Genomic DNA, 11,231 nt, shown 5'->3' with positions numbered 1-11,231 from the left:
CTCTGTCACCGGTGAAGGGACACGAGCATATAAAAGCACCTGAATCGCCTTCACAATTACCACAGCCCCGCAGCAGCGCCGTTAATGAAAACTCCGCGAAGGATGATCCCCTTTCCGCTCTCTAAACCAGACTAATCCTTATCAAAAGAGCTGTTTGATTTACCGCAATGGCTAGTTAAAGAAGACAGGGTTGGAAGAGATATATTGAAGGAGGGGTGGACGGCGAGAGGGTGTGTTTGTGTGTGTGTGTGTGTGTGTGTGTGTGTGTGTGTGTGTGTGTGTGTGTGTGTGTGTGTGTGTGTGTGTGTGTGTGTGTGTGTGCGTGTGTGTGTGTGTGTGTGTGTGTGTGTGTGTGTGTGTGTGTGTGTGTGTGTGTGTGTGTGTGTGTGTGTGTGTGTGTGTGTGTGTGTGTGTGAGAGAGAGCGAGAGAGAGAGAGAGAGAGGGCGCGCATGTCCAATCCTTCCATGCAGGCTGTAGACGCTCCTCACCACTGGCGAGTTGTTCTCTCTGTCTTTTCCTTCTCGCGCTCTCTTCCACCCATCTTGCATGTGCTCGGTTTAGTGTTTACCGAGCCGGACAGAGCTCTCTCCAGCGGTAGCGGACACTGCGGGGGAACAAAACCACTATGGATTGCTAAAACTCGGGCTTATTTTTCTCTTTTCCCACCTTCTCTCTCGCCTTGTTTCCTCCTCCTCCATGTCTCTCCACAGTTTTTAAGGGACGGAAAATGAGGATTATTTACCCGCACTTTGTCGGGGTGTTTTCTGCCCTTTGGGGGCTAGCGGCTGGGGCATTCCCCAGCAGTGTTCAAATAGGTGAGTAGGCTAAGACCTTTAAAAATAGACACTTCTTATAGCCGGGGTTTTAATGAGTCTTAAATTGTTTTCATCCCCAATCATGTTTATTTATTAAAGAGGATTTACATTGCCATTATTTCTGATAACCTAAGTAGCCTACAGAGGGAAACGCTTTCTGTTTGGCTGATGTGTCTCAGGTGATTATTCATAATTGTGGTAATTGTTTTCCTGCTGTCGGAGATGGAGGTTAAACGGTTCTCTCTCCCCCTCTCTCTCTCTTTCTCTCTCGATCTCTCTCTTCCCCTCTTTCGCGTTATTTGTAATTTTCAAACGGGCAACCTGCGCTCATTATTGTTTTAGGGCGCTTTGTTCCTTACGGTGCTGTTCTGAGTCAGATCGCTACTGCATCATCTTCCCGTGCCATACATAGCAGTATAACCCTGGCTATCGATCCGAGCCCGAATCGTTCAGCCGGGACTAGACCCGGATCAGAGTTTCTATTAAACATGATCCACTGCCCTGAGTTAGTTGTATACCCCATCCTATAACAGCCCTACACACATGCACACACACAGACACGCACACAGACACACACACACAGTGCTCTGTTCTGGAGGTGTGTGTTAATGTATGCTCCGCATCACTCCTTGTGAGGTGCAGGAGGAGAGGAACTGTAATGAGACTCTGGTCTCTGACTCTTTCTCGTTCCTTTCACTGAGCTGCCGATAAAGTTAATACGCGAATAGGGTCTGTTGGATACACACACACACACACACACACACACACACACACACACACACACACACACACACACACACACACACACACACACACACACACACACACACACACACACACACACACACACACACACACACACACACACCTCCACATCCCTCAAACCCTATCTGCCTGTTAACTTGAGAAAGTATTTGAATATCGCTTCAATACACAGAAGTGGAACTTAAGGCAGAGGAAAACCAATTCCTTGGGGAATATAAAAATATCATGCAATGTTACAATGCCTTGGAAATAGACTTCGTACTGTAGTTAATGTACCGCAAATGGGCCGACCAACCAGTGCTCCCGCACAGTGGCTAACCGGGCGTGGGTGTCCCACCAACCCCTCTTTTACGCTACTGCTTCTCTCTGTTCATCATACATGCATAGTCACTTTAACCATATCTACATGTACATACTACCTCAATCAGCCTGACTAACCGGTGTCTGTATGTAGCCTCGCTACTGTATATAGCCTCGCTACTGTATATAGCCTCACTACTGTATATAGCCTCACTACTGTATATAGCCTCTCTACTGTATATAGCCTCGCTACTGTATATAGCCTCGCTACTGTATATAGCCTCGCTACTGTATATAGCCTCTCTACTGTATATAGCCTTGCTACTGTATATGTCTTTTTACTGTTGTTTTATTTCCTTACTTACCTATTGTTCACCAAATACCTTTTTTTGCACTTTTGGTTAGAGCCTGTAAGTAAGCATTTCACTGTTGTATTCAGAGCACGTGACAAATAAACTTTGATTTGATTTGAGTTACTGTAGTTACTGCCGTTAATGCTTATGTTGCACAACTGTTGTATGTTTGTGAATTACATGTCATGTGAGGTGATTTTTGGGATGTTTGTGAATGACAAGTCATTTGTGGTGATGTTTGTGAATCACATGCCATTTGAGGTGATGTTTGGGATGTTTGTGAATGACATGCCATTTGAGGTGATGTTTGGGATGTTTGTGAATCACATGACATTTGAGGTGATGTTCGTGATGTTTGTGAATTACATTTGGAGGTGGTTGCTCTGCTGCCTTGAGCTGCCTTCTCCATTCCTCACTCCTCCCCTGTCATCATTTCCCCTCTCTCACCCTCCCTGACATCTGTCACTTTACCCTTCCTCTCGCTCGCTCTCTCACACTCCCCAAAACTTTCCCTCTCTTCATCTGTCACGTTACCCTTCCATTCCCTGTCTTAGCCTTCCTCTCCCTCTCCCTCTCTCACTCTCCACACGTCTCTTCATCTGTCACTTAATCCTTCCTCTCCCCCTCTCTCTCTCACCCTCCTCGCCACTTTCCCTCTCTTCATCTCTCATCTTAGCCTTCCTCTCCCTCTCCCTCTCTCACTCTCCACACATCTCTTCATCTGTCACTTAATCCTTCCTCTCCCTCTCTCTCTCTCTCTCACCCTCCTCGCCACTTTCCCTCTCTTCATCTCTCATCTTAGCCTTCCTCTCCCTCTCCCTCTCTCACTCTCCACACATCTCTTCATCTGTCACTTAATCCTTCCTCTCCCTCTCTCTCTCTCACCCTCCTCGCCACTTTCCCTCTCTTCATCTCTCATCTTAGCCTTCCTCTCCCTCTCTCTCTCTCACCCTCCTCGCCACTTTCCATCTCTTCATCTGTCATTTTACCCTTCCTCTTCCTCTTTTCATATTATTATAAAATGTTTTAGCCCATTTTCGTGATATCCAAAAAGCAGCTATTGCTGCAACTCCCGTAGGGACTCAGGGGAGAAGAAGGTTGAGAGGCATGCGTCCTCTGAAACACGACCCCGAAAAGCCACATTGCTTCTTGACACACTGCTCACTTTACCCAGAAGCCAGCCGCACCAATGTGTAGGAGGAAATACGTACACCTGGTGACCGAAGTCAGCATGCATGCGCCCGGCCGCCACAGGGAGTCGCTAGAACGCGATGGGACAAGGACATCCCAGCCGGCAACACCCTCCTTTAGCCCTGACGATGCTGGACCAATTGTGTACTGCCTCATGAGTCTCCCGGGTAAGGCTGGCTGCAACACAGCCCGTGATCGAACCCGGATCTGTAGTGATGCCTCTAGCAATGTGATGCAGTGCCTTAGACCACTGTGCCATTCGAGAGGTTCTTCATCTTACCCTTCCTCTATCGCTTTCCCTCCCAGCCACTCTTCCTCTCTCCATCTGTCATTTCACTTTACCCTTCCTCTCCCTCTATCTCTCACCCTCATGCCACTCTTCCTCTCTTCATTTGTCACCTTACCCTTCCTCTCCCTCTATATCTCACCCTCACGCCACTCTTCATCTGTCACCTTACCCTTCTTCTCCTCTATCTCTCACCCTCATGCCACTCTTCCTCTCTTCATTTGTCACCTTACCCTTCCTCTCCCTCTATATCTCACCGTCACGTCACTCTTCCTCTCTTCATCTGTCACCTTATCCTTCCTCTCCTTACCCTCTGTTATACTCTGGTCTTTTTGATGTCTCTCTGTCATCTTTCTCTGTCTCTCTCTCCTCTGTCCTACTCTCTCCCTATGTCTCTCTCTCTCCCCCTCTATCCCCCTATTTTTCAGAATCCCCCACGGGTGCACGTCTTTGTTCTTGCCCTAGCACTAGAAAGGTTGATGATGAGTTGGCTATTTGAATCAGCTGTGTAGTGCTATGTCAAAAACCAAAATGTGCACCCAGCGGGGGCCCCAGGACCGAGTTTGGGAAACCCTGTGCCAATGAAGCACAGTTCAAAACCAACTGTCTTTCTCCTCATCTATAGGTGGTCTATTTATCAGGAACACAGATCAGGAGTACACAGCATTTCGACTGGCTATCTTCCTGCACAACACCAGCCCCAATGCCACGGAGGCTCCATTCAACCTTGTACCCCATGTCGACAACATTGAGACAGCTAACAGCTTCGCCGTCACAAATGCCTGTGAGTACAACCAGATAAGAGTTGTGTGTGTGTGTGTGTGTGTATGTGCACTCAAACCTTGTACCACACTCATGGAGTGTCAGCTATCAATCAAGAGTTAGAGGTCTATATGAGGCTGTCATTCACTATAGAAGGATGGGCAAGGGGGTGCCAAGGGGTTGCTGTGAGATGAGCTAGGTCTATGTGATGTCATCAACGTCTAGACCCCTCAGGAAGTACATCTGCACTGGGAACATAATGGAGTCTCAATGGACCTCCTCTTGGTAAATGGAACTGAATGGAACTATTCAGTTCTATTGTTCCATGTGGACTTCCTTGTCTTTCTTATGAGATAATCTCTATCTAAACCTTCTTTAAATCATCCCCAGAGTTGTGTGTCATATTGAGGCCCAATAAAAATGTTTTCTATGGTTAAGCCAGGCTAATTTCCATCATGTTGAATTTGGCCCAAGGACTAAAGCTCTGTGGTTAATTTGGCAAATTGAAGCAAGAGTAACAGCGGGAAATGAAAGACAATAGCATTTACTGGCTTGGAATAGATTCTTGAAAAAAGCAATTGGAGAAGGAAATTAAGTGTGGTTGTGTGTTTGTTGTGCTTTGAATAAGGATGCAGCTGTTGACTTATCGAGACCAAATTTGTCAAAGTCATCCTCAACTATCCTCTCTCGCTAGCTGCTACTGCTACTGCTGAGGGCAGCTTTCCTCAACTATCCTCTCTCGCTAGCTGCTACTGCTACTGCTGAGGGCAGCTTTCCTCAACTACCCTCTCTCGCTAGCTGCTACTGCTGAGGGCAGCTTCATTATTTCTATATGAAGAACTGTTGGTGACTTCCCTCTGACTGTAGAAGGCTGTGACTGGGCCAGCCTGACCACTAGAAATAGACTTACATTTTAGACATTTGAAAAGGTCCTGAGAACGTGGATATATGCCTTCCTCTGCGCTCACAAAAAAACCTAAATATTGTCCAGCACTGGGCACAACCTGGTGATGCTCAGAGATGAGGCACGCTGTTTAGACCACCGTGCCGCCACAGTTCACTATGGTCTGTCTGTCTGTCTGTCTGTCTCTCTGTCTCTCTGTCTCTCTGTCTCTCTGTCTCTCTGTCTCTCTCTCTTAGACTGTGTGAAAGTTGGATAGTTACAGACTAGTGTTGCACAGTAAACCGAAACTTCGGTACTTTTTCAATACGAGATCATGAAAAACGTTTTGTTACTAGAATTGTTGTTACCTTCGGTAATTCTTTCAAATGTGCCTTGCGTCATCTACTGATTGAGACAGGATGAAGTCTGTCCATCAGTGCAGCTGATGTCCCCTTATAGCGCGAGTACACCGTGTCTGCAATGTTGCAACTGTTAATTGCTGTACGCAGAACAATGTTCATTACAGGCTACAACACTTTCAACGCAAGAAGGTACCGTTAGCTTCTGACTTTGTTGGCTAACTTTCCTTGCTAGCGTACATCTGAAGCTAACACCAAGTCCTTTTTTGTTCCAAACAAATTGCTCACCAAACTATATCGCAAAATATGCTAATTTCAAAGCTGACTGTCACCAAAAACCTTATTAATTCATTTCCCTCCCTCGCCTCAGTCAGGTTTATCATTTTTATTTTAATTGCACAAAACACCAGTATACATACAGGAAGTATACAAACAAGCAAACAAACAAACAAACAAACAAACAAGCAAACAAACAAACAAACAAACAAACAAGCAAACAAACAAGAACAACATGTAAGGCTGTAAAGTAACAAAATGCTGAAAAAGTAAAGGGGTCTGAGTACTTTCTGAATCCACTATATATGCTATATGCTAAAAGGGATAAAACAAAGTACAGATTATAAAACAGACCTTAAAAGACACGCATGTGTTGACTGTTTTTATAGTTTTCTTATTTGAAGAATGTAGAATGATCTTAATGTACTGCTCGAACTGCTTATAGAAAACAAGGAAGAGTGGTTATTTATTAGTGATTTCACATGTATTTATATTACATTTCAGAGGTTACATTGTTTTTCTTTATTCTTATTGCAGTTTAAAGAAACTCAGCAGCACATTCTCCCATAATAAACAAAAATCATCAGGAATATTATCAATTATAAATCTAAAAATATCTTGCCATAATCTCTTTACAAGTAGACAATGTCAAACTAAATGCTAAACAGTTTCTGGATGCTGAACACAAAAAAGTACAATTAATATGAATGTATTTTTGGAGTTTCTTCAGGTAATGATTCACAGGTTAATACTTCTGGATAACTCTGAAAGAGACCTTTCACCGTGTTAACAAGCAGGTATTTGTGTGGTAATAACCAAACCTTTTTCCAACAAATACTATTGACAAGTGTATCCCAGTATGGTGTGACATAAGGAATAGATACAACATCCTTTTAAAACAAAGCAGGTATAGACCTACTGTTGTTCTGAGGGAGCAAGAAGAAACACATGTTTACTACTGAAGAGTCAGCTGGACTAAACAAGGGTATCTCAAGAAGGTGTGGTCTGGTTACACCTCTAAACAGCATGAGAGTCCAAGATGGCCAACTCTCTTGGTGTAACGGGGATATTGTAAAGAGATCAAAATTCCTTGAGTAACAACCCATTAAAACGTTTGCTCACCAGTAGGATGTGATTATCAAACCCAGTCTTAAAAAAACAAATAATTGTTCCTATGCAAAATATCCTATTTGTTCCAAATGAAATACCTATATTTATTAATGACCATGCTACGAACACTTGTCTATGAAAAGCAAGTCATTTGGTAAGAATCTTATCAATGTTATAGTTACAAAGCAATATCAAATCAAAGTGACCAAAACAGAAGAAGATGTAATGTGGGATAAAATGATTTTTAGCGCCATTTATCATAAAAAATATTATTCAAAGTAGGGAAATCCCCAAAATGTACTCTCCAAAAAAGGAAACATTACTCTCCAAATATCTGTAATATCAAACCTTTCTATAAACTGCCTTTGTATTCAAAGAAGTTCTCTGTCTTAGAGGCTATCTATCAATACAATTATTCAGAGCAATATTAAAATCACCTACAAGTAAAGCATTAGGGAACTTGGTTAGCCAATGGAAAACATGCGTTTCCAACGATTCAAGTAAGTCATCATTTTCAAGTTTGGAATTGAACCCATAAATGTTGGTAGTAATAATGAGGATGTTGTTGTAGTTGATAACAGGACGAGGAAAGTGACCAGAAGGGTCACAATCTGAGTGCAAAATACTTCCACTGAACTGATTCCTTAGAGTGATGACTACAACGGAACGATCAGAACCATGAGAGAGCATTAAGTCATTTCCACACTGTGATCTCCAGACATCAGTAGAAACAATTGGTTTAAAGCTGTTTGGCAAATATAATAAGGCTTGGTGCTCCACATTCTATCTAGCATTGAGTCAGTCATGTCTCTCCTGTCTCTCTCCCGGTGTGTGTGAATGACGTCATTACGTCTTAAAGAGGTCTTATAAAAGATGAGATTGCTTCTTCTATGCAAATATCCCAAATGGAAAGGAAACAGATTTGTCAGCTGTAGTCCCATGAAATCAGCCCAAAACTACAACTCAATGCATTCACACACTCCTATTGAATATGCATTCACCTGTACTGTGAATGGACCTAGGCAACATCTTAATTTACCCAGTTTATCAATAGTGATTTAAAATTCAAATAAATGATTACCTGTATGTTGTTTTGCTGTTAGATTGGTAAGAACTGTTTAAAAAATTGGTTAAAAAGAAGAAACGTGGCTGTCTCTGAAATATTGACCTCAAACATGTCAAATGCAATGAAACTGAAGTCAAAAGATCAGTCTAGTTTGATATCGTTTTTCTATCGTGATGGTTTCGAGTAGCGTGATACCAAACCTGGTATCGGCATTGAAGTAAAAATGCTGGTATACTGAAAACAATATTACACACCGGCTGTCATACTGTGTGTTGTCCTGGGCTGGGCTGGGCATTGGCTTGGCTGTGGTGTGTGTGTTGTCCTGGGCTGGGCTTGGCTGTGGTGTGTGTCTTGTCCTGGGCTGGGCATTGGCTTGGCTGTGGTGTGTGTGCTGTCCTGGGCTGGGCTGGGCCTTGGCTAGGCTGTGGTGTGTGTGTTGTCCTGGGCTGGGCGTTGGCTTGGCTGTGGTGTGTGTGTTGTCCTGGGCTGGGCTTGGCTGTGTTGTGTGTGTTGTCCTGGGCTGGGCATTGGCTTGGCTGTGGTGTGTGTGTTGTCCTGGGCTGGGCATTGGCTTGGCCGTGGTGTGTGTGTTGTCCTGGGCTGGGCCTTGGCTTGGCTGTGATGTGTGTGTTCTCCTGGGCTGGGCATTGGCTTGGCTTTGGTGTGTGTGTTGTCCTGGGCTGGGAATTGGCTTGGCTGTGGTGCGTGTGTTGTCCTGGGCTGGGCATTGGCTTGGCTGGGGTGTGTGTGTTGTCCTGGGCTGGGCATTGGTTTGGCTGTGGTGTGTGTGTTGTCCTGAGCTGTGCTGTGCATTGGCTTGGCTGTGGTGTGTGTGTTGTCCTGGGCTGGGCTTGGCTGTGTTGTGTGTGTTGTCCTGGGCTGGGCATTGGCTTGGCTGTGGTGTGTGTGCTGTCCTGGCCTGGGCATTGGCTTGGCTGTGGTGTGTGTGTTGTCCTGGGCTGGGCATTGGCTTGGCTGTGGTGTGTGTGTTGTCCTGGGCTGGGCCTTGGCTTGGCTGAGATGTGTGTGTTGTCCTGGGCTGGGCATTGGCTTGGCTTTGGTGTGTGTGTTGTCCTGGGCTGGGCGGGGCTGTGGTGTGTGTGTGTGTGTTGTCCTGGTCTGGGCTGGGCTGTGGTGTGTGTGTTGTCCTGGGCTGGGCTGTGTGTGTTGTCCTGGGCTGGGCTGGGCTGTGGTGTGTGTGTTGTCCTGGGCTGGGCTTTGGCTTGGCTGTGGTGTGTGTGTTGTCCTGGGCTGGGCATTGGCTTGGCTGTGGTGTGTGTGCTGTCCTGGGCTGGGCTGGGCTGTGGTGTGTGTGTTGTCCTGGGCTGGGCATTGGCTTGGCTGTGGTGTGTGTGTGTGTTGTCCTGGGCTGGGAATTGACTTGGCTGTGGTGTGTGCTTTCCTGGGCTGGGCTGTCCTGGGCTGGGCCTTGGCTGGGCTGTGGTGTGTGTGCTTTCCTGGGCTGGGCATTGGCTTGGCTGTGGTGTGTGTGTTGTCCTGGGCTGGGCATTGGCTTGGCTGTGGTGTGTGTGTTGTCCTGGGCTGGGCATTGGCTTGGCTGTGGTGTGTGTGTTGTCCTGGGCTGGGCCTTGGCTTGGCTGAGATGTGTGTGTTGTCCTGGGCTGGGCATTGGCTTGGCTTTGGTGTGTGTGTTGTCCTGGGCTGGGCATTGGCTTGGCTGTGGTGTGTGTGTTGTCCTGGGCTGGGCATTGGCTTGGCTGGGGTGTGTGTGTTGTCCTGGGCTGGGCATTGGTTTGGCTGTGGTGTGTGTGTTGTCCTGAGCTGTGCTGGGCATTGGCTTGGCTGTGGTGTGTGTGTTGTCCTGGGCTGGGCATTGGCTTGGCTGTGGTGTGTGTGTTGTCCTGGGCTGGGCATTGGCTTGGCTGTGGTGTGTGTGTTGTCCTGGGCTGGGCATTGGCTTGGCTGTGGTGTGTGTGTCGTCCTGGGCTGGGCATTGGCTTGGCTGTGGTGTGTGTTGTCCTGGGCATTTGTTTGGCTGTGGTGTGTGTGTTGTCCTGAGCTGTGCTGGGCATTGGCTTGGCTGTGGTGTGTGTGCTGTCCTGGGCTGGGCCTTGGCTGGGCTGTGGTGTGTGTGCTTTCCTGGGCTGGTCATTGGCTTGGCTGTGGTGTGTGTGTTGTCCTGGGCTGGGCATTGGCTTGGCTGTGGTGTGTGTGTTGTCCTGGGCTGGGCATTGGCTTGGCTGTGGTGTGTGTGTTGTCCTGGGCTGGGCATTGGCTTGGCTGTGGTGTGTGTGTTGTCCTGGGCTGGGCCTTGGCTTGGCTGAGATGTGTGTGTGTTGTCCTGGGCTGGGCATTGGCTTGGCTTTGGTGTGTGTGTTGTCCTGGGCTGGGCATTGGCTTGGCTGTGGTGTGTGTGTTGTCCTGGGCTGGGCATTGGCTTGGCTGGGGTGTGTGTGTTGTCCTGGGCTGGGCATTGGTTTGGCTGTGGTGTGTGTGTTGTCCTGAGCTGTGCTGGGCATTGGCTTGGCTGTGGTGTGTGTGTTGTCCTGGGCTGGGCATTGGCTTGGCTGTGGTGTGTGTGTTGTCCTGGGCTGGGCATTGGCTTGGCTGTGGTGTGTGTGTTGTCCTGGGCTGGGCATTGGCTTGGCTGTGGTGTGTGTGTCGTCCTGGGCTGGGCATTGGCTTGGCTGTGGTGTGTGTTGTCCTGGGCATTTGTTTGGCTGTGGTGTGTGTGTTGTCCTGAGCTGTGCTGGGCATTGGCTTGGCTGTGGTGTGTGTGCTGTCCTGGGCTGGGCCTTGGCTGGGCTGTGGTGTGTGTGCTTTCCTGGGCTGGTCATTGGCTTGGCTGTGGTGTGTGTGTTGTCCTGGGCTGGGCATTGGCTTGGCTGTGGTGTGTGTGTTGTCCTGGGCTGGGCATTGGCTTGGCTGTGGTGTGTGTGTTGTCCTGGGCTTTGCCTTGGCTTGGCTGTGGTGTGTGTGTTGTCCTGGGCTGGGCATTGGCTTGGCTGTGGTGTGTGTGTTGTCCTGGGCTGGGCATGGGCTTGGCTGTAGTGTGTGTGATGCCCTGGGCTGGGCTGTGGTGTGTGTGTTGTCCTGGGCTAGG

The 11,231-nt window shown here is 47.4% G+C and overlaps 1 protein-coding gene across 2 annotated transcripts in view; it reads left to right on the top strand.

Annotated features, from left to right (window-relative positions):
• Window positions 1–483: 483 nt before the first annotated feature.
• The window catches only part of LOC109884250 (glutamate receptor 4-like), a 147,939-nt gene continuing 137,191 nt past the window's right edge, over window positions 484–11,231 (top strand). For both annotated transcript variants that reach the window (XM_031791159.1, XM_031791158.1), the window contains exons 1-2: window positions 484–816; window positions 4,337–4,495. In XM_031791159.1, coding sequence (XP_031647019.1) covers window positions 729–816; window positions 4,337–4,495 — 247 coding nt within the window. In that variant the 5' untranslated portion in view covers window positions 484–728. The remainder of the gene's footprint in view (window positions 817–4,336; window positions 4,496–11,231) is intronic.

The sequence above is a fragment of the Oncorhynchus kisutch genome, linkage group LG15, assembly GCF_002021735.2.
Source record: "Oncorhynchus kisutch isolate 150728-3 linkage group LG15, Okis_V2, whole genome shotgun sequence".
In the NCBI taxonomy this organism is placed as follows: Eukaryota; Metazoa; Chordata; class Actinopteri; order Salmoniformes; family Salmonidae; genus Oncorhynchus; species Oncorhynchus kisutch.
The sequence above is the reverse complement of the archived record's forward strand: the minus strand, read 5'-3'. Positions and strand labels throughout refer to the sequence as shown.